We start from the raw sequence: 23,724 nt of genomic DNA, 5'->3' as shown, positions 1-23,724 counted from the left end.
AGAGCGAAGTTCGACGAAGTCCGGGTGCACATTCTTAACCCCAGATACTGAGTCACACAGGAAGATAGATCTCTGAAGATAGATATTAATCTATTACACTAATTTTCTTGAGTACAAAGAAAGGGAACTCTTGGATGAGATTGGAGGGATTTTACGATTTCGACAGTCGTTAAGTGGCGTTTTTTTTCTGCATAACTTCTTCATTAAGGAATTTAATTCCTATGTTGCAGGGATTGACATGCATTCAAGTCAGGTTGTCACGAAGACACTCAGACTCACGACAAGCATTCGTAGATCACTTAAACGAGTTCGATCGAACCCGCGACACGTCGCGCACATTGGGTTTGGCGTGTGACCACTCGGCTATCCGTGCAGTCATGCATTTTATTACTACGAGACCTACACTAACTTAGTGCTGCGTTTCCCGTGTGATGTTTTTAATACATTCTTATTTTGTTCCTACCTTTCGGTACCTATGTATCAATAAGTAGAGATTTTAATTTAAGGATTGATCAAATTAATGACCGTTACCACCGTAGCTTAACCTTTACCTATATTTTCTTATAGAAAATTTATATCACAATTTCAATCTTACCCAGTAGGATTCGTTCTCCTATTTATTGCAGAAACTTCTGATATTTCTACCTAAAATTATAAACACCGGTGAAGAAACACGGAAACAACACGGGTCATAGTTTAGTTGTCATAACAAAATCAACAGATTAATATTATGTCATGTCAACCTGTAAAGATAAGATGTGTATGTTTTTAGAGGATAAATAAATAAATAATGTCATGTGTCAGAATTTGTTACTATCGGAGTTTTGGCTTCGTTTTACAAGTAGATTTTTACGTTTACAAAATTGTCTCTGTGGATCAAAGACCTGGGCCCCGGTCCCAATTTCAAACGAATCCAATTTCCATTGATACATCGGCAATTGTAAATAGCGAAATTGGGGCTCCGTTATTAAAATTATTTCATAACCAAATTAGTTATTAATACAGTAGCTATATGGGGCAATTTAATAATTTTCCGATAGATTTAGACGAATTTCATAAATTATTTGTGTAATAAGGATTTCCCTACGTATTTATCTGCCGACTAGTTTTAAACCCAACCAGTCCTTATTCACGAGCCGCCACGCCGCGCCGGGTTGGTCGGTCGGGCGATCCCAATAAATAAACGCGCGAAACCGTAAAACGTTATTATATTAACTAGTTGTTGCCCGCGACTTCGTCCCCGAAGTGGCGTGGCGGTCCCCGTTCACATTTCCCATTGTATCTTCGCTCCTATTAGTCGCAGCGTGATGTTATATAGCCTAAAGCCTTCCTCGTTGAATGGTCTATTCAACACAAAAAGATTTTTTCAATTTGGACCAGTAGTTCCTGAGATTAGCGCGTTCAGACAAACAAACTCTTCAGCTTTATATATTAGTATAGAAGTATAGATTAAAACTAAGTTCCGAGCCCCACATAAATATGTACACATACTATACATAGTACATTTGAAGGTCGTTGTTGGCACACGATATTATCTATCCGTCTGGCGTCTAGCGATGGAGCTGCAGTATGTAAACAATAACTACAGAAATAGTCACAGAACTCATTATGACATGGGTGGGTTATTTCTGGATCTAGATACCTACTCAATGTTTTAGTAAGCTGCTCACTTATAAAATTTATTTTAGACTGTCAGAATTTTTCGACAGTTGGAAAGGTATTTTTTTGCTATATCCTGTATATTAACATAGGATAAATAAAAAAAGTTTCGATAAGGGGAATGTCTAGGTACTTGTGCAATCGTGGTGATGAGGGGCCAAGCGATGTCTTTGTAGAAGAATTTAAATATATGGGGATTAATATGGGAATTAAATCTTTTTCTTACTTCGTCCGACCCTGTTCCCATTATTTGTGATTGGGTCTCCATATTTTTCTGCAGCACGCTAATCTGTCCGGGTTTGACTTTTCACTCAAACGGACTTTCTTGAGATCTCTCTGTATAAGACCACCAGGTGAAGACTTCTACTTTTCTTTGCTTCTACAATTTTCTCATGATGTCACAATTGAATCTCTTTCTCTAAATCTAGCAACATGGTCACCATTTTATGAAATTAAGGATTCTAATTTATTGCTTACTTGAACAGTTTGATCTTACTAGCAAAGATTGTTAATTACTCAAATTACCTACATGAATTGTATATGTTGTGGATAACTCACATTAGTATTGGATCTTAAGTTATTTACGCAGATATAATGTGTAACTGTTTGTATGTCCCAAATAAATAACAAAATATGTATAGGAATTAAATCAGCTAGCCCTCGACGAAATCTAACATGTCCCAAGCCTCTAGTTACAGCAAGCTGGCTAAATTGAATAGACGAGAGTATATAAGGTAATAATAAGTCACATGTCGTGTGGAAATAAACGCGAACTCATAAAACAGGTGTGCTTGACCCTTAAGTCTTTGACATTGTTTATTGTTTGTTATTAATAAATAAACTACGGTTATTATAAACTGTTGATAAGCGGAGCTTTGTTGTCTTGGACGATAGATTTGTTTTGGAATACGAAATGCAATGTTTTATGATTGTTTCAGGATAAATGTGAGATTTAAAATTTGTTGCAAGAGAAATAGCTTGTTTTCATTTTTGACCGACTTAAGAAAGGATGAGGTTCTCAAATCGTCTTGTTTTTACTTTTGTTAAGGCAGTACTTTTGATTTTTTTGATTATTTTTTCCATTTAAAGTTAAATACCTCATTTTTTTTATTAGAAGACATTTGAAGGCTTTTTTTATAAAACAGTATTTTTTTCATAATTAAGGTACAGTTGGTAAGATACCTACAGACAAAAACACAATAACTTCAACCTACGATCCAATTTTGGAAGACGAAATACGAAACTTATTCCAAAAATAGCCATGATTAAACTGTCTCAAGTCTTTAAATAAACACAAACAAATGTTTTAATTAAGTTAATAATAACCGGAGATAAGTTGGCACGGTAGTCCGGCGTGAAGATAATTGTATAATAATGTATATTTTGTGTTTCTAGGCAGTAAGTGTTGTGACTTTCGCTAAAGACGTAGGTGCGTAGATAGGATGCTGGCGATAGGTAATCGATTACTGTTTTATAAAAATCAGTAAGGTTTATCGCTCTAAAAGTTGTGAAAGAGAGACGAAATGTACTGTAGCACGCTGTCACGCTTTAATACTGAAATATTTTTGGACACGCCACTTGGCAATACGCATGGAAATTAAAAGATGTCATTAAAGAAATCATCTATTGCAAACAACCGGTTAAGTTAACAAAATTTTGGCACCCAACAAACTTATGTCTGTAACCACCGTTGTATATCCTCAATCTTATTTTTACTATAGGTGACCGTTTAATAAGGGGGAATAGAAATACATAATCTGTGCAATTTGCAAATGTGTCTATCTACCACGTTTCAGGATATACAGCCTGTTGATAGATGGACGAACTAATAATTGGGTTCTGTTTTTACCCTCCCGGGTAAGGATCCCTACAATTCATCTGCTCGGTCGGCTTTTTTAACTCTTACTGGAAATCATACATAGATAGATAGATAGAATAAGTACAGGATTTTATACAAATGAATAGTTACATGGTAGTTACTATAAATAAATATCATTTTTGACAACGATATCTCTGTAATGTAAGGTCTAACAGTTATAAAACATTAAGGAGAGATTACTTACGTGTAGACATCCCAAGGCGCCTTGAACTCGTTACGTATTCAAAGCTGACCGATAAACAGCCGTTTACATTGTTAGACGGTCAGGAACCTACTAAACTAGCTATTATTATAGTAGGTATATTAGTTCATGAATAAGCCTCTTAGGTACAACAGTAGGAGAGTTAAAATAAAGGAGATCTTGAAGGAAAATCAGGGATGTTGAGAAATTTTCACAACTATACCTATGTACATATATGGAAAGGGTAAAAAATTTAGCAAGGAAATAAGTAGGGCAAATTTTCAATCTATTTTTCAATCTATTTTTCAAACCATTTTCTACAATTTCATTAAAAAATATACGAGAAACCGGGTCGGATTTTCTTATTATTCCAATTATGACAAATATAAGTTGCAGTATGTTTCACAGCCCCTACTTTACATAGACAATTTATTACATTCTGTTTTATAAACTCGGTGACATCCGTACTAAATTGGAATATCCAAATAAAACAAGTCCATAATATCAATTAATTTAATATACACATTGTCAATACACCGTCACGTCAGCTTATAGTAATGTGGGGCTATATCTAACAACCACCGTTGTTCTATAGTCATCATCTCTCGCATGTAAGTTTTGTCGCCTGAGCTTTGCACGCTTGCAAACATTACCCTGAAACAGAATAAAAATATTTATTAATATTGGTTATGTGTACAGAGAGAATAGGGTAGATGATTGGTTGAGGTTACGCCAAACCCATTGTGTTGTGATGTATCGTGGGCTCGATCCCCGTGTAGGATAAGTTTATGTGTGATCCACAAATGCTTGTTCTGAGTCTGGGTGTTTTTAAGCATGTAACTTGAATTTTTGTGAAACCCCATTAAATATGTAGAAACGAAATAGAGAAATAAAGTGTAAAACGAACTCGTATAAGTGAGGATTCCCTAAAATAATAGGCTCAATAATTAATAATTTTCTAAAAAATTTCAGCCTAATATTGATATGACAAATCGATTTTTATTTTTATTGTTTTTAGGTTTAGGGGCAGCAAAATAAATTTGTCTAGTTATTCAGAAGGAAGCATAGCAGCAGAGCCTTAATAATAGTGTTCCATTTATGTCCTTTGGATACAGAACACCAGAAAATTTTACAAGAAATCTACAAATCAGTAAAACCCCCGAAAATAACGGCGTCATTCTAGAACGTTACGACGACCAGCATAAACTTTCCACAGAAGGCTTTATCTCAAAACCTTCGTATAACGACAACGAAAAAATTCGTTACTGATAAGTAACGGCCGTTATCTTATTGCTAACGAAACGTTTAACGAATTTCGTTGTATTTCGTTAGTTTGCCTCGCGACTGTCCTTATCAGTAAGTGATACTGCCTCCCGTTCAAGGTTGTTGACGCAATTCATACGCAAATAATCATTTCCAAGAATTTTGAAAATTAAATGTAATGCCGATAAGGTTGGGTAGGTACAAAGGTAGGTAGGCACATACATACAGGAGGATTTTGGTCTCTTAGCCCAAAATTAATGTATTATTATTGGAGAAGATACGATATAATATTAGACAAGATATTATTAGCGGCTTTTATTGAAGTAGAGTCTCTTGGAAAAGGAACTTATAATTCCCGTTGAAGTGTCATGCGGGATTGCTACACTAAAGGATTCGGACAAGCAACATTGATATTTATATTAATATTTTTGTTGTTATAGAGGTAAGAGAATACATTAGCTGTGCAAATTTCAGCTGTCATTTTATTGACTGACTTCTATACCGAAAGTCGTGGATTCGATTCCCATTCAAGTTTCGTACCCAAAGGGTAAATACGATACACCTTTACTATCTTTTATTTATGTGTCCACTAAAGTAACAGATGGATAGTTCCAAACTTAAAACATGACCAATTCCTCTGAGTGTCTGTCACCAGGCACCATTTACAGACAGTTGAATTTACACCGGAGGTGTTTCCGGATGGAGTGCTGAATATACCAAGGCTTTTTTTAAGCGATCGTTCTGAGGTATATATTTCACTTTTCTTTTCATAACTCAGGTAGCTACCGCGGCCCCGCCAAAATTAGTATCTGTTCCAGTTGCAAAAACAATACCCTTCTTTACCGAAGTCAGAAAAAAGCCTATGTATTAACCCAAAGTGTAAGCTACCTACATACCAAAATTGGTCCATCCCTTGAAAATTAGATTTTTTTTGTTTTTAAAAATAAAATACATACTTTAATATTATTCCTAACAGATCAACCTCCCCTTACCATTTAGGTTGCTGCACTCTAAACAGACAGCTATCGGGACTGACGTGTAGTGTGGCGCCGCGCAGGCCGCGGTAGCTCCCGGCGGGGCTCAGGTACGCGGCCTGCGGGAAGTAGCCCGATAACACGCACTTCATGACGCGCTGGGTTTTACCTGGGCAACAGATAAACACGTGGAATGAACTGGTAAATTAATGGAACAAAATCAAAAAATAAAAATTCAAATAGGCCGTTTTCCAGGCACTTTTAAAACGTAACAATTTTGACTCTAGTTGCACGGTTCCAAAGTGTCATTCTTATAGAGGAGAACCGGCAAGAAAGTCCATAATTTACTCTTTTATAAATGAAAAAGCAGAATCGGGATATGTGTAACAATGTTGGGGTCGTTCTTCCAGCATAACTAGATACAGCTAAGTACCAGTATTTTACAAGGGGCGACTGTCTATCTGACCTCCTCAACCCTCACCTGGGCAACACGATACCCCTTAGTAAGACTAGTTGTCAGACTTTCTAGCTTCTGACTACACAAAACTTACACAAAATAATAAAAGCTGCTTACAGTATCGGATACATCAAAATTAGTTTAAATATTCAACATAACTTACATCCATACAAAACCCTGAAATCATAATATGCCTTGTTTGGCTACTCCGATAAAAACAACTTCATCAATTGGAACAACTTTAGGATAAATCCATATAAATAGGTAGTGTTATAAACCCATTACGTAGACACCAAAATTACGAAATTTTCTAAGTGTCTACTCAATGCGTTTAAGATGATAGTTATCTATTATATTTATTCACTAACATTTTAACAACTGACAAATATGTTTTTAAGACATTAAATGTTTCATCTTTAACACAAAGTCAATGGGCTCAAACTAAGCAAAGCTTGACCATAGTTAATAGAAAACTGATAAACATATTTTATTATGATAATATTTATGAAAAGTTCATATTCATAACACTATCTTTTTTCCTGGATACAATAGACCCTACGACCTCCTAAACTCAGGGCCAATAAAAACTAGACTACTAGGCCAGTAAATATTTATTTAAAGAAGTTTCTAGATTAGCAAAATTTTAGGCCAAAGCGAAGACTGTATCTCAAATGTTACACACATTGCCAAAACGCATGACACTAACCATTAACATATTTCATAATACATTTGCAGAATATTACAAGTTCACAGAAAATAATTAATATTTTAGTATTTCAGTGGTTTCCTCGTAGTTTTCAGTAGCTAGACCAACAAGTAATGGGGCTGGAACATGATTTTCTATAGACTTATCACACTCATAGATTAATCATGTTACAGCCAAATTCCTTGCGGCGTTAGTTCGGCGATCTTCGGAAGACTTCGGAAATCTTCGGACATCTTTGGCAATCGTCGGCTATATTCGGTAATCTTCGGAATTCTTCGTGTTAGGTAAATTAGATTTTCATTTATGCTAACAAATTAATCATCTTGAAATGACAGATTGGAATCACATCAGCTGTAGGTAATTGAAATAAAATATTGTAACACGACTGTATAACATATCTAACTTTATAGTATAGAAACAGCTGGAATACTTTACCTGCTCTCAAGTCAATCTCTTCAAATTCTTTGTTCTTCAGTTGAAACTTTCCTTTGATTAATTTTTCTAAGCTATCTCTCACTTCGCAAGCCTGAAAATGGTGTAGATTTATTAATATAAAATAGTAAATAGTAAAGTTTATTGCAACTTAATAGTTTAATTTTCAGAAATAATCCTTAATCATGTCTAATTAATACATTTATATGGTTACGAACGTTTTTTGGTTGAACGCGCTCAGAAACTATTCTCTCTATATTCATCTTAGAAACTATTGATTCGATTTGAAAAAACAATTGTTAGTGTCTTTTCATCGATGTAGTCTATAGGGTCGACAGTATCACGCTACAGCCAATAGGAGCTGGCAGAGCGTGTAGGGAACAGCTCATCTCAGCTAGTATAATATCATAATTGCACGTATGCTTACCATTGTAGTTTGAACCTTACAAGAGGTACTTAGTAACTATTATTCAAGTTACAAGCTCAAATTAAATATATCTTTCTAAATTTGAGTAAAAGTGGTGAATCCCCATACCTTCTCGATAACCCTATGGTTGATGTAATACTTCTGGCACCACTGCTTACACGCCTTCTTCACTCTCTTCTCATCTTGAGAAGACTTCAGTTTCAAATAAGCTTCTAAGATATTCAGGTACATTATTATGTCTCCCTCTGCTACCTACAAAATAGTTAATAATATGTAATGATAATAGCTTTACTAAGGGATCATAGGGATTCAATAGGAACCTAAGCTCAGTAAGTAAATATACTATGTAAATGAAAACAAGCTTCTAGATTATTTGGCGTTTCATGGGGTAGAATTACCTTGTAATGTGTTTCTAATAACGACTGACGAACACCGAATAAAAGTTTCTGTCAAATTTGTCTACAATTTAACTTCGATAGTTATTAAGACATGTGATGAACATTTTGCTAAATTGAACTTTATATCCATTTTTGCAATTTGGGATCTTGGGTTTTGATGCAACAATGTAAATATATTTTTTTAAATATAATAAGTCAACAATATTCAATGTGGAAGTAAGTTTGTAAAGTTTAAGTAGGTTTTAATTAAATTACATTACCAAGCTTCTTTTTGACCGTGAGACACTCTAAAAGACAATCTAAAATGTCTTTGATAAATATCATTCTAATACCCCACATTACCTCAAAGTTATTTCTCCGGCACACTCTAGCAGCCACAGCTTCCTTCCCACCGCTGGGCTTGAGGAACACGCTGTCCACTTGCAACATGGCCGCGATGGATAGCGCCTCGTCTATACAGCCCCATTCACCTAGAGTTTTGGAGATTATTAGTTATTTTAACGAGATGATGAACTTTCACACAACGCCATCTAGTTTGAAACTAAGCAGAGATTGTATTATGAAACTAGACAACTTATTGATTTGCAAAAATGAGGTAAATCAAAGTCACATTTTACAGTTTAATCCTCATCTACATTTTACCATATTCACAGCATGCAAATATAACACAGTACAGTTACTGATATTATACATGGTTGTGTTTTTATACGTATGTTTATAGGTAATCTGGATAAATTACACCCAGACTCAGAACAAATAATCATACTCATGACACAATCATTTATTCTATTTACTTTATTACTGAGGCACTGTTTTCTATTCCTTTGTCACCAGGCAGCATCTTGGTGTCTGTGATGTTCTACATCCAATAACTTACATGAACGGTTTTTAAGGTTATAAATTAGTTTGTTATACCCAAACGATATATTTTTCAGCGTATTAATTTAAAACTCTCAGTGTCGTAGGACTGACTAAAAGTCAGTCATTTACTAACAATTAATTTTCTCCACATAATAATTAATAAATTAAATACCAAAACTTACACACAACGAAATTTTAGTCTCAGACTAAGTAAAGCTTATATTATGAGATAAGTGATAAATATACTTATATAATTCTAAATACATACAGAATATGGACAAATTACACCTAGATACAGAAAAAATAATCTAATGAGACAAAAATATTTTATTCCATTGAATTTTGTTATTTGTGCGATTGTTACCATTCAGTATCCAGGCAACTGTGATAATCTCCCTCTAAAAACTTCGATGGACGCACGGTTGTTAGAGTCATAAATTTATTTTTTATACTCAATTTAGTAGTTTTTTTTAAGTCTTCCTTCGAAACCCTCAGTATTTCGAGTTGGACTTGTAGTTTACTATATAATTAATTGGTTAGTACTGACCGCTCCGCAGCAGCATGACGGCAGGCGCGGCCCGCAGCGGCAGCTCGGCCGCGCGCTCTCCTGCTGCGCTCAGGCCGCCGCCGCTGTCCACGCACTGCAGGGCGTACAGTAACTCCAGCCCCGACAGGATGCTCTTGGCCGGAGGGGGCGTGGGGAATGTGAACCTGTGGGGGAGGTACTTGGATATTGGTAAACATACTGTTATGAAAGGGTTTTCATGCAAGAGATTGGCGACCAAAAAGCGACTTCAGCAATAAGGCAATCTTTGTGTCGCGGGCGATTTCGCAAACGTACAGGAAACATGCATTAAGACACCCAGACTCTAGACAAGCATTCGTTTATCAAATTAAATTTATTGTCACAACATATAACGTAATTGAGTTTACGCTCAAGATCACACACTAGGATTCCCTGTGTCGTGTGATCTAGGCTCTTTCATTCCGTTAGCTTCAATTAATAACTGAAAAATGAAGCACTAAAAAATAAAACAATTTATCAAACAAACACTTATTATACGCGTAGTCAAAACCACAAGACTTTGCCCACTATGATTTAACATGATATTCCACTCCTTTCAGTCAAAAATAATGACTATCATATCTACTATTACTAAATACTTCAACAATGTAATGTAATACCAACCTACAAATATCATACTTCAGAACATAAATAACTTAGCGAATAGCCTAATTAATTAGACTTAATATAGTAATTCGCTACTACATAAAGCCAACGATCCCACGGGAACAGAAAATCGGAATAAAAGCTATCCTATGTGTTAAAGGTCATCACGCCAAACCCACTATGCGCGACGTGTCGCGGGTTCGATCTCCGCTTGGACAAGCATTTGTGTGATCCACAAATGCTTATCCTGAGTCTGGCTGTCATTGTGCATGTGGATTGTATGTTTGTGACACCTCTCGCGACACAAGGATTAAATTCTTTAATGTGGGAGTCGTTTTTTTTTATCCTTTCAGGATTTTTTGCGTGAAGGAGTAACATTCACACATAAAAACTTTCACGTTAATAATATTATTATTATTTCTAATACATACCTGAGCAAGTTATCTATCCCTAGAGCCTTCAGCTGCAGCAGTACTGAGGACAGGTCGCTGCGACACATCTCGGGCGGGACTGATGGCGACAGCTTGTCAAACTCAGCTTCTGTATATAATCTGCGAATATAAGGTAATAATGGTTAATCATCATCATCATCATCATCCACAGCCTTTTTCCCAACTATGTATTAACATAAAACTAAAATAACTGGATATAGGGGAAGAGGACGACCAAGGAAACGATAGATGGATTGTGTGAAAGACAAAATGGCTGCAAAGAGTGTTCCTTGTGAGATGACGTCAGATAGGAAGGTATGGAAGAAGAAGACATATTTTGATAGTAACTGCCGTGAGAATGATTCATTATTAAATGATGTAACGGTTTACTCACGCGTTTTTATCGGGGTAGCCCGACTAGTTTCAGACCCAACCGGAGTCCTTAATCATGAGCAGATGCGGCGGGATCGCGAGTCGAACGTCAGTCGTCAGTTCGACTCGCGATCCCGCCGCGTCTGAAACTAGTCGGGCTACCCCGATAAATACGCGTGAGTAAACCGTTACATCATTTAATAAAGAAGAAGACATGATGCGTCGACCGTTAATAAAGTAATTGGGATAAGGGCAGGAGAATGTTGATGCCGGTGGAAGCCCGCGGTCGGTGTATGAAGGATTGCAACGCATTGCCATACACCGACACAAAACCGCCGATGACGTAGCACACGTTCAGGTTTAATCAGTAAGAGTCTGACACCTCCCATTTCTTTCCCCGAGAGAGTGGGCGTCCATGAGGAATGATGATGATACCTGTAGCACTTCCCCCGCTGCGTCCTGCCGCAGCGTCCCGCGCGCTGCGCCGCGTTGTCCCGCGCGACGGGGCAGGCGGCGAGGCTCTCCACGCCCACTGCTGGGGAAAAGTACGGCAGCTTGTGGAAGCCGCAGTCTATCACTGGGGATATAAGAAAAGTGACAATCATTTAGTAACAATCATCAAAATTTTAAAACCATATTTTCCAAGTCAAATAGATACACAGCCGTTTATATTTTTCTTGTATTAACCTTTGATTTCGCTTTACTTTTTACACATCTTACTTCACAGGACAGACGAGGCACGGATACGGAAAGACGTATAAATAACACGATTTAACGGGCCTTCCGAAACACCGAGGAACCCGATACGAAATAAATATCCACCCATCAATAAACCGACCGTACCAAACGTAACTTAAACTGCCAACGAGCGATGAACTCGATACATATTATTTGTATTACTTAGTATTTTCATATTGTTAATATACTAACCATATACAATCCCAGGTATAGTGATACTAGTTTCAGCCACATTCGTAGCTAGCACAATCTTCCTGACATTACTCTCCGTTCTCTGAAACACTCTGATCTGTTTGTAATGCGGCAAACTGCCGTACATGGGCACGGCGAGTAGGTTGGCGGCTTTTATACCGCTCGGGAAGTGGGTTCGATGTTTGTTTGCGTCGTTGTTCTGTTCTGAGTATATTTGGAGAGTTTCTAATGCGGTGAGGATTTCTTCCTGTGGAGAGAATAGTGCATAGCATTAGTTTTTTTCAAGTCCCTAATTATAAATTTAAATTGATATAGAAACATTGTGAAACTTTACCAAACATAAATATTGATAAAAAGGGCAAATAATTTGTTAGTTTCCAATCACTAAACTAGATGGCGCTGTAAGTCACAAAAAGTAATTCTTAATTTGGGACTTTCCAAAACCACTCAGAAGTATTTAACCACTAGTAAAATTATAGCTGAACTAACCTGTGATGTAAGAAACGCAAGGATATCACCAAACGGTTCGTTTTCGTGTATTTTGATAACTGTCTCAACTGTTGCTTTGACGTAGTCAGGTACGGGCTCTGGAAATAATTAAGTATTGTCATTTATTAACATACTTAAAATTTACTAAGCAGTTTAAAATAAAATTGACTAGCTGTTGCCCGCGGGCCTGCCCGCTACATATCGATACTGATCCCACAGGAGCATCAAACCCAGGTTTTTATTCACGCACTTTCTTGTTTGTTTGTCTTTCCGGTTGGATTTTTGCAACTCAGTTTTGAGGTGCTTCCCGATAAGCTAGCAGACTGAAATTTTCAGGGTAGCTTCAAACCCGATGACAATGCAATTTAGAACTATAAAAAGGGCTGGGCCGATTTTGTAAAAAGTAAAAACGTGGGTTTTCAGACTTTTTAATTCTACTAATTTTAGAAGCATTACCTTCAGTGTAAAACACATCTATGGGATGAGTCCTGCCTTCCATAGACATGATGACGGATGTACTGGCTTTGTCCTTCTTGTTAACATTCAAGTTGAAGAAGTCTCTGAGGAACTCCGCGTCCATAGTAGCTGAGGATATTACCAGCTTCAGGGTTTTGCGTTTCTGGAATCAATATGTTTATTAATATTTAATATACATACAATAGTAACTATAATTCTTTCTTAGCTAAGAAAAGGAGAATGCAGCTCATAGAAAGATATATATTATCTACTAGCTTTTCGCCCGCGGCTTCGCCCACGTCACGGTCGGTTATATAGCGTTTACTTTGGCATTTATAATATTAGTAGGGATGAACTGTAAAGAGCGGACGTTTCTTACTTGAAAAATAATAATAAGTAGTCAGTATGAGAAAACTATACAAATGTGAAATTTGAGTAGCCTATTTGCTAAGGTATATATAGGAAGATTTCTAATCTAACTGTACTTCATTTAGGGCAGATTTTTCAATAGCAAGATAACTTTTATTCGACGAAATATGTTTGACGTTTTGACAGCTTTTGTATAGAAAATATGTCAAACGGCCATATTGATTCCTCAAATAAAAGTTATCTGACGATTGAAAAATCGGCCCTTAATCTAACATTAAACTATTATATTGAATACACTATACAACCATTGGAGCTTGAATTTCTACCGCCATCTATCGGCCTGGAACAGCTTTGTCGAAATCGTTTTTCGTTCGTTTGCATAGATGGCGCTACACATTCTAAAAGTTTAATTACAGTAATTTCTATAAATTGAAATAATTGTATTACCTTTATAATTTTCTTGAGAAGTCCCATTAAAACGTCAGTCATTTGTGTTCTTTCGTGTACCTGCAATAACCATTTATTACTGTTACGATATTTTCTTTAGACAATAAATTGCCACTTCAAAACATCATCATTTTATTTAAAAAAAACCTTGCGCACTGAGGCATTTAATACCTACTTGAGTTGCGAGATCTTTCCAAAAATTGAGTGACGTGCACAAAATAATCATCATCAGCCTAGCCTTTTCCCAAATATGTTGAGGTCGGCTACCAGTGTTTTACAAGGAGCGACTGCCTGCATATCTGACCTCCTAAACCCAGTTACCTGGGCAACACGACACCCCGTGGTTAGACTGGTTGTCAGAGTTTTCAAGCTTCTGACTACCTGTAACGACTGTCAAAGATGTAGGAACAACAGCCGTGACCGACAATTTAACATGCACAAATAATAACATAATATTAGGCGGTATTCACTAACCTCATCTAAAACTATACAGGAATACTGCATCAATAGAGGCGACGCGAACATTTCTCTTAGAAGCACACCTTCTGTCATGAACTGAAAAAGTTAAAAACGAAATTACGTTATTTTTATTTAACACTAGCTGACCCAGTAAACGTTGCTTTGCCTAATAAATTATCTTTAGTTGTATGTATTTTTAATGCCACATTATAAAAAAAAAAAACAGATTTGTCCGAAAAATTAAATAATTTGTTTTTCTGTGATCACTTAGGGGTATAAAAAATGCACGATAATACGCATATAAAATTTGGTAAAAATCGGTTAAGCCGTTTCGGAGGAGTACGGTAACTATCATCGTGACACGGGAATTTTGTATATTAGAAGATAACAGATATTATAATAATGGAATATGGGTACATAGCAAGTCTCTTCTCATATGGAACAAAATTGAAAATTTCTAACATGCTAGTACACGACTGGTATTGCCTATTTGGAATCTAAGTTTCCTCACAATATTTTTCTTCGCCGTTTATCAGTGGTCTCTTAAATTGACCAAAAAACTTCAATATGACTTTAAAAAATCTCACTGCTACGTTGGTATTGAACCTACAACCTCGTGAAAATTAATTTCTACAAAAAACCTCAAAGCCAACCACGACATAATCATATTAAATTCGATAAACAGGAAATGCTCTTGCATCAAAAATCAGTATCAAGTAATTAAAAAAATAATTCGACTATCAATTCGGTTTTGCGATAAACATAAATAATCATTATACAAGCTTTAAGGAAAATAATAAACCTTTAAGCATTTTTATAAAGAGACTAGCCATCCCAACAAAAGTAATTTTTCCATACAAATTAGTTCTAGGGAGAATAGGGCTATGAAAAATAGATGTTTTCCTATTCTCAGACCTACCGAATAAATGCACAAAATCACAAGAATCCATCCAGCCGTTTCGGCGGTATTCAATTTCGTAAACTGTGACACGAGAATTTCATATATTAGTTTTTTTATGTCTGTATGTTTTTTGCCATTTGGACTTCAAACAATAGGTAGTTTGAGAGAGAAGCAGAGATCCTAGATCACTAGGACATAGGCTGTAACACGTCAGGTATCATTTTCATAAAACAAGGAAAATAATACTCATGCAAATTAATCATAATCGTAAAATTGCAGTAGAAAATATTAAATAATAGTCGCTTACGTATTGGGAAATAATATTAATTACAGTCCCGTAGTTACAAAGTGAGGAGGAAAATACTAGGTCAAAAGTAATTCCCATACTTTATAGAGAAAAAAGGGATGTTGGATAATCTGGTGAGACAACCGAAAGCAACGTTCAGTCTACCACATAATTCTAACTTAATTAATTAGTTATTTTATACAGAATGTATAAAAAAAAATACTTGTCCAATCAATTAAAAGGTTGTAGTGTAGTGTAAAATCTATACTCTATACTAATATATAAAGCTGAAGAGTTTGTTTGTTTGTTTGAACGCGCTAATCTCAGAAACTACTGGTCCAAATGGAAAAATTATTTTTGTGTTGAATAGACCATTCATCGAGGAAGGCTTTAGGCTATAAACCATCACGCTGCGACTAATAGGAGTGAAGATAATATCATCATAATATCATGGGACAATGGAAAATGTGAAAAAACAGGGCAGGTATAAATCATAACTTATATCTTCTACCCACGGGGACGAAGTCGCGGGCAACAGCTAGTGAATAAATATTTGTAATTATTTATTGAAAAACATAAACGATTTCCCCGATAAATTTAAATGATTTTGTACAGATTGGCAGCACCGAAAACTAATAAATCATAACAACTAGATAACTAAAATAAACCTAACATTTTGTTTTGTTAGTTTAGGGAAATTTCCCAAAATTCAGGATAATATTTGTCGTTAATATTATGGTAAACAAATATGTTTCGGTGTAATATGTATTTATAGAATGGAGTGAACTACCTACATTTGTTTAATAATTTTTACCATTTTTGTCTGTCAAATCGCTTATAATGTTCTTCAAAGATTGGACAGGGTTTCTCATACTAGCTGTAGATAACCACAAAAATAAACCGGTTAGGTTCGAGCAGGATTCATTTTCCTGGAACATATGACATAACACCTACTTTCAATTCGTGAATCCTTAGCATTGGTTGAGCTCTTGAAGTTCACATCCCTCTTTCTGACACCCTATTACTTACCATAATCCCAGTAGTTGCTGTCCTGCAGCTGGTGCCGGCGGCAGCATATCCAACCTGGTCTCCGAGCGTGGTGTCGCGCTCGTCGGCCACGCGGCTCGCGAGAGACACTGCAGCGGCCACGCGAGGCTGCGTCACGCATACTCGGTGACCGATGTCGTGGAGGTACTGGAGAAAGGAATTGGGCGTTGGATTAATTTGAATGTTACAGAAAATTAGGGACTGTGGTGAATGAAGGAGTAACTCTTTAATGTAGGTGTAGACGCCAATGATCACTGTATGCGTCGGGCGGCAGATTCGATCCTTGCAATAAGATACTGGGAATAAAGTTCATCAGAAGATGGGGCTAATAGCTTACACTCAATAATGTGGCAGTTCTTTGTGTTTGTGTTTTGAATATCTGTGAACTATTGCGCTCGCGATTTAAGCATCGAGTATTACTGGAGTAGTTTTAACTTTTACTTTCTCTGTAAACGAGAGATTATTTAAACTAGAGTGTGCTTGTAAAAAGCTTCTAAATGAAAATATTGAGAGTTTTTGTTTAGCTTAATATGATTTCAAGAGTTCTGATCACAGATTGCATTTTCAAAATCAAAATCGTTATTTTTTTCCACGTCAGCCGTTTTTATAGCTACCGGCTACAAGGTTCCAAAATGTCCACAATGAAAAGAACCGACAGAGACAAAGATTTTGAGACAAAGATATGTATGTAGAACCTTTATATTCACTATTACTCAAGTATCCAAAAACAGCGTTAATTTTCAAAACTAGTAAAATATTAAAACATTTTGGCTTTTGATAGGGACAAACAAAACACAGCATTTTAATCGATATAACATCAGCATTTTTCTTAAGACTTTGATCAATAATCTTGGCAGGAAAACAAAGCGAAATCGTTTTAACTCATCCTCAGTCATCTAGCTAATCTTGACCGAGTTTCGCTTTATACTTTTTTTCTTCTTTGTGAATCGTATCCTATCTATTAGATTCTTCACATTTGGCTAACAGCCAACCGCGTTGTTGATTTGACGGTACTAAGCGTTGCTTTTGTAAGCATTTCTATATCTTCAGTGAATATTGGAGGAGTGATTCGAGGTTTATTTTTTGCTGACTCATTTTGCGTCTAAATATGTTTTTTTTTTACTATCTTAACTATGACATAGTTCTAAATGTTAACGTTAATACATGAAATCATTCGTATTATCAAAGTAGTTTAAATAATGGGTAATAATTTAAAACGAATTGGAAATTACTTGCCAGTTTTAATCGTTTAGTTATAACTATGTTAATTGAAAAGATAATTAGTTTCAGCGACCAACTAGCATAGACAAATAAAATAAAATATTTATTGTTTGACTGCACAGAGCCGAGTGGTTGAGGCTACCACGCCAAACTCTCAGAGCGTTACGAATCGCGGGTTCGAGCCCCGCGTAGGACAAGCATTTGTATGATCCACGAATGCTTGTTCAGAGTCTGTGTGTTTTTGTGCTTATGACTTGAATTTTTGTGAAACCATCTGCGACACAAGGATTAAATTCTTTAATGTGGTAGTCATTAAAAACAAATGTTCACGCTGGCTAAATTATTTGTAAGTATGTCAGATAGGTTCACATTACTAAATATTTAAGTATTAAATTAATGCAACGACTTTATTTTATACAAAGAAGTTCTATTTATGTGGCTTGCAGTCTTTCTGATCACAGATGGAGAAGCCAAGTTTTACTATGTCTATCGAAAATACAATGCCATTTTAGTACCATAGTCTTTAAATTTCCTCTATCGGTAACTCCCTTGCGGGTACCAAAACACGAAAGACGACAACATAATCAAATAGACCTTTACAATCCACAGTTAATAAACATCTAAGTCTATTAATTCATTCAAATTATGAAACACCATTAAAAGTTAATTAAAATGAGACATTAGCACCACATGGCCGGCCTAAATACGGGTTTTAATGCGTGGGGCGTTTTGAAATTAGGGCAACTATATTTGGGGAACCAACATTTTGTGGTTCACGTTATAAAAGTCCTATTATTAAGAACGCAGCTTATGATTGTTATAAGATGACGTTCGTTTGAACAACCAAAACGTTGAATTTTGATTAAAGCAAAGAATACACCGGTCAAGTGCGAGTCGTACTCGCGACTCTTTACAAAAAAGCAGCCTAAGAAAATCAATTTTGCTACAAAACTTCGCTACCCCATTCTATTATGCATACCTATAATAATAATATTCCACAACTTTCACACAACGCCATCTAGTCTCAAACTAAGCAAAGCTTGTATTATGAGTACTAGACAACTGATAAACATACTCATATTTTTCTTAAATATAGATATATATTATATATAAATTTCAACACAGAACAAATGAACGTGCTCATCACACAAACATTTGTCCTGGGTGGGAATCGAACCCACGCCGTCCGATATAGCAGTCAGGGCCACTAACCACTAGACCAACAGGCCAGCTATGTGGAAGGACAGGTAATGCCTAGACACTAAATATAAATCAAGACCACTCTACTTCATCCACCATAAATAGAAACAAGTTAAGTTATAGGCAGTTTAACTTGTTACAGAGTTCGTTCACCTTGTAGGGTTAGGCGACCTTCGATGAAGTTCTATTTTTATAACTATGGTTCTAATTTTTAAACCATCCGTGTAACTCGTTTAACTGACAATGAGATGTTGGGTATCTATAAAATATTATATGTACTCTATACTAATATATAAAGCTGAAGAGTTTGTTTGTTTGTTTGAACGCGCTAATCTCAGGAACTACTTGAAAACTTGGTCCAAATTGAAAAAATCTTTTTGTGTTGAATAGACCATTCGTCGAGGAAGGCTTTAGACTATAAATCATCACGCTGCGACTAATAGGAGCGAAGATACAATGGAAAATGTAAAAAAAAAACAGGACAGGTATGGTAACTTATATCTTCTACCCACGGGGACGAAGTCGCGGGCAACAGCTAGTCATCCTATATTTATCACACTTAACACAAAATTTAATAATGATCAAACCCTTCCATCCCAAATCTACCTCTGTTCAATTATTTTTTTACGGCACGCACGGATATCCGAGTGGTATAGGTAGGACGCTACGCCAAATCCACTGTGAACGATGAGTCACGGGTTCGATCCCAATGTAGGACGTTAATTTCATCGGCGAATGCTTGCTCTGAGTCTAGTTGTCTTTGTGCATGTGACTTGATTGTTTGTGAAGTCCCTCGCGACAAAAAGATTACATTATACAGAGCGAAAACCTTTCTTTAAATAATGATGACAGAGCTACTGCATTCAAAGTATAAATCAAAACTACGCAATTTGTTTTTTTTTGGTTCTAAGCGAAAGAAAATTATTTTCTAATTGTTTGAACGGATTATCCAAAAATCATGTATGTATATAATAAATAAATGCGGACAACATCACATACATTGTTCTGAACCCAAAGTAAGATGCGAAAGCAATTGTATTATGGAATTCAACACACAGACCCGAGACAATATAGAAATGTGAATTTTTATATTGACCCGACCGGGGAACGAACCCGGGAGCCCAGAACTAGCGACATCTTGAAACCGGTGCGTACGCCTCTCGACCATGGCGTTCGTCAATATATTGTATATTGCTTGATATCATCTAAGAAAAACATATACCGTCACGCCTTTAAATACGATTTATTAATATAACATACTAATACATATATTATCGATTATTAAACTGATAGCAAGGCATTGAGTATTGATAAAATAATGATTGTATTGTCTATATTGCGTGTTTCAAATATCACTAATCAGATAATGATAAACTTAAATAAATAAAATTGCGACTTAGTTACAGGGGTCTGTAAATATTTAATATCTTCTCTCTTAGAGCGGGGAAAAACTATCGACAATTTTTAGTTTTCATTTTATTTTGAATGATACCTAAGTTTAAGTTTTATCTTTATCAGAAACTCAAGTTACAGTTTACGAAAATAATTGGAAACCACACTAGGCAGAGCCTGAATCGTGGCTATCAAACAAAAACGATTTTTCTAAAATAGTAAAATATTTTTATTATTTTTTTATACTTCAAAAAGTATTTTCACAAATGTGTATAATGTGTTTATGTATATATGTGTGCATAGATTATTTAGACTTTAGCAATATTTAGGTAGGTACTTAATGTAATAAGAATCGGAGTCATTAATCATGAGCTGACGCAGCGAATCTGGTCGGTCTATCCCGAGAAATAAACGTAAGTAAACGGTTTCCTATCTATACTTCTATACTAATATATAAAGCTGAAGAGTTTGTTTGTTTGAACGCGCTAATCTCGGGAACTACTGGTCCAAATTGAAAAATTCTTTTTGTGTTGAATAGACCATTCATTGACGAAGGCTTTAGGCTATAAACCATCACGCTGCGACTAATAGGAGCGAAGATACAATGGAAAATGTGAAAAAGACAGGGCAGGTATAAATCATAACTTATATCTTCTACCCACGGGGACGAAGTCGCGAGCAACAGCTAGTTCAATATATAATTATTAATTATGATTAGGATTATATTTTACAGCGATTTCTCATTAGGGCGTAGCCGCGGGCTATCATAAGTGATATATAAGACTTTGTTGTAGCTACATAGTAGTTTATAGATATAAGGAGAATTGCCCTGCATGTTGTAAAGATTTTACGACGAGCACTTACTATTATCGAGAATATATAAAATATCGATTCGATTGTTTCTTATCGGTTATTTTATAACTATATTTCCTAACTAACAAGGCACGCGTTTGCAAATGCAACTCCCGTAGCCTGATGTCTAGACACAAGAGCCTTATCAGGCCTCTTATAGTTCTAAATATTCTAATATTATCTATCTGTAAATACTGGTCCAATTTGAAAAAAAAAACCATAGTTGGATGGTATATTATTGAGGAAGGCTGTAGGATATATCATCACGCTAATATTGCGAGCAGAGCTGAAAAGAGAAATGTTTCCAAAAAGGGGATAGAATAACAATTATTTGCGCTTCCTTTGTCAACGGTTGAAGTTGCGTAAAAGTTATTTCTATTGTTTTTATTTAGGCTTTTTTTTATAAATATGATGTCAAAGAACAAAGTCGCGCGCAAGAGCCAGTAGGTACTTAATTTTATTGCAGCGGTGGAAGAAAGAGAGCGCATATCGAGGCATAGGTACCTCTCTTCTGTAACCACGATACTACACGAAAATGTGGTGGTTAGTTAGCCAATGCCTATAAATTCGACTTCAGCTCATAAGAAACTGGTCGTTTTTAGGGTTCCGTACCTAAAGAGTAAAATTGAAATACACGCTGCAATTATAAAATGGGGGATTATTAATTACTATTTATAGGGAACCCTCATACATGTACCTATAGAATCGATTTCTAATATGAATATTATTTAATAACAAAGCCTCCCCCTTGGATCTTTAAATTCTACGACGCAATATGGTTACCAAGCAATAAAGAGAATTAAGCTTACCATGTGCGAATCAGACACCGCATGGTGGTTTGCAAGACCGTGTATTTAGCAAGTCATTTATAATTATTTGTTTTACATTATAAAATAATATTGTCTGGAATCTCTACATATTTTTAACTGTATGTCTCTATTTATATCTATATAGAACTTGCTATCACCAACTGGGAAGAAGAAGAGAAAAACAATTATGGTCTTATTCAATACGGAACCTAAAACAAAAACCCCCTACAATTTCAGGAAGCAGCTTAAAAGTATCTTCCTTATAAAAGCTATAAATAACTCTTACCTGGGGCTCCGGACACCGCCATTACAACAATTCTTTATTACAGTCACTACATGAACTAAACCGTAGAAAAGCCCTATTTCACAGCCCAAATCATATAAAAAACTGATCAACTCGAATACTGATACTAAAAACAATCATAAATATCAATAAATCACTTTAAAATGATATTTAAACGACAGAGGTTCCGGAAAATGTTCAGCGCTCTTCAGTAATGGCGGATATGATTCGGGGTAAATCGAAGGCGGCCAGGGCGCATGCGCGGAGGTGAAATACGTTCTGATTGGTCGAAGGTAGCTCGGGGTTCATTGACCTGTCTGCTGGTGGTAGTTCTGCTTCACGACCCTTCATTAAATGTGATTATATGTGAAATAAGTTTGATTTTACTTAGCCTTGCGGTTTTTACTGTAATCCCCGTTTTATTCTCCATAAGGTTTTCTGTTTATAGTATACTTATATTTTTATATCTATTGTAAAAATCTTTCTACTCATTTTATCGCAAGTACTTAGTCTTTTTTCAGGCGCTTTTATTACAGTTTAAACATTTTTTACATATTCTGATTTTTGTGATGTTTGAACTGAAGAAAAATTCAACATGTATAAGTGAGTCTGTCCAGTAGTTACTGAGTTATAGGTGATGATAGGCAATTTAAACCAACACCAAAAAAAACGGTAATAATATATTGCAACAGTCAAGAAAGATGTGTGAGACTTCAACTCTTTTACCACATTTTTAGCAAAAAAAGATAGAGATTTGATTAAAAAAAAGGCATTAATAGGCACTATCAGATTGATAATAAAATATAATTACCTCATAATCATACCTTGCTATAAAAACGATAAACGTGAAATATCGTGATACCAGCACACCTGTCAATTTTACAAGAGATAGGTTAGACACCTATGGTCCGTTTAAACTCTATCACCAGGTTCTATCATCAGGCGGGCGGCCATACGAAAAGAAAATGACTAGAGAAAATCAGATTCATCTCCAACAACTTAGGCATACTAAAATTTTAGGTGTTTATAAACATTTTAGGCAGTTCATTATGTTGTTTATTTAGCTACTATCTATATTATCATACTTAGGGCCGATTTTTCAATCACCAGGTAACTTTTATTCGACGAATATGTTTGACGTTTTGACAGCTTTTGTATAGAAAATATATCAAACGGCCATATTTATTCCTCAGATAAAAGTTATCTGGCGATTGAAAAATCGGCCTCTAGAGACTTAGATACTAGATTAATAACAGTCAGGTAAACACGTAACATTCATAGAGATTACCACATTAATCATGACAGTGCATAATATGACGTAGAGTGCCATCTCTCTTCCACAAAACCCTCTAGTGGTCTACTGGTTAGTGGA

General features: G+C 35.7%; 1 protein-coding gene across 1 annotated transcript in view; it reads right to left on the bottom strand.

The window, feature by feature from the left end:
• Positions 1-4,218: 4,218 nt before the first annotated feature.
• The window catches only part of LOC113505071 (probable ATP-dependent RNA helicase DHX35), a 60,183-nt gene continuing 40,677 nt past the window's right edge, over positions 4,219-23,724 (bottom strand). Inside the window, exons 3-16 of the mRNA XM_026887578.1 lie at positions 16,578-16,742; positions 14,377-14,457; positions 13,903-13,962; positions 13,087-13,249; positions 12,631-12,728; positions 12,142-12,388; positions 11,647-11,788; positions 10,840-10,959; positions 9,785-9,948; positions 8,719-8,846; positions 8,087-8,230; positions 7,555-7,645; positions 5,975-6,125; positions 4,219-4,373 (exon numbers count right to left, since the gene is read on the bottom strand). Coding sequence (XP_026743379.1) covers positions 4,259-4,373; positions 5,975-6,125; positions 7,555-7,645; positions 8,087-8,230; positions 8,719-8,846; positions 9,785-9,948; positions 10,840-10,959; positions 11,647-11,788; positions 12,142-12,388; positions 12,631-12,728; positions 13,087-13,249; positions 13,903-13,962; positions 14,377-14,457; positions 16,578-16,742 — 1,869 coding nt within the window. The 3' untranslated portion in view covers positions 4,219-4,258. The remainder of the gene's footprint in view (positions 4,374-5,974; positions 6,126-7,554; positions 7,646-8,086; positions 8,231-8,718; positions 8,847-9,784; positions 9,949-10,839; positions 10,960-11,646; positions 11,789-12,141; positions 12,389-12,630; positions 12,729-13,086; positions 13,250-13,902; positions 13,963-14,376; positions 14,458-16,577; positions 16,743-23,724) is intronic.

This window comes from Trichoplusia ni, chromosome 24, assembly GCF_003590095.1.
Source record: "Trichoplusia ni isolate ovarian cell line Hi5 chromosome 24, tn1, whole genome shotgun sequence".
Taxonomy (NCBI): domain Eukaryota; kingdom Metazoa; phylum Arthropoda; class Insecta; order Lepidoptera; family Noctuidae; genus Trichoplusia; species Trichoplusia ni.
This window is presented reverse-complemented; position numbering and strand designations above follow the sequence as displayed.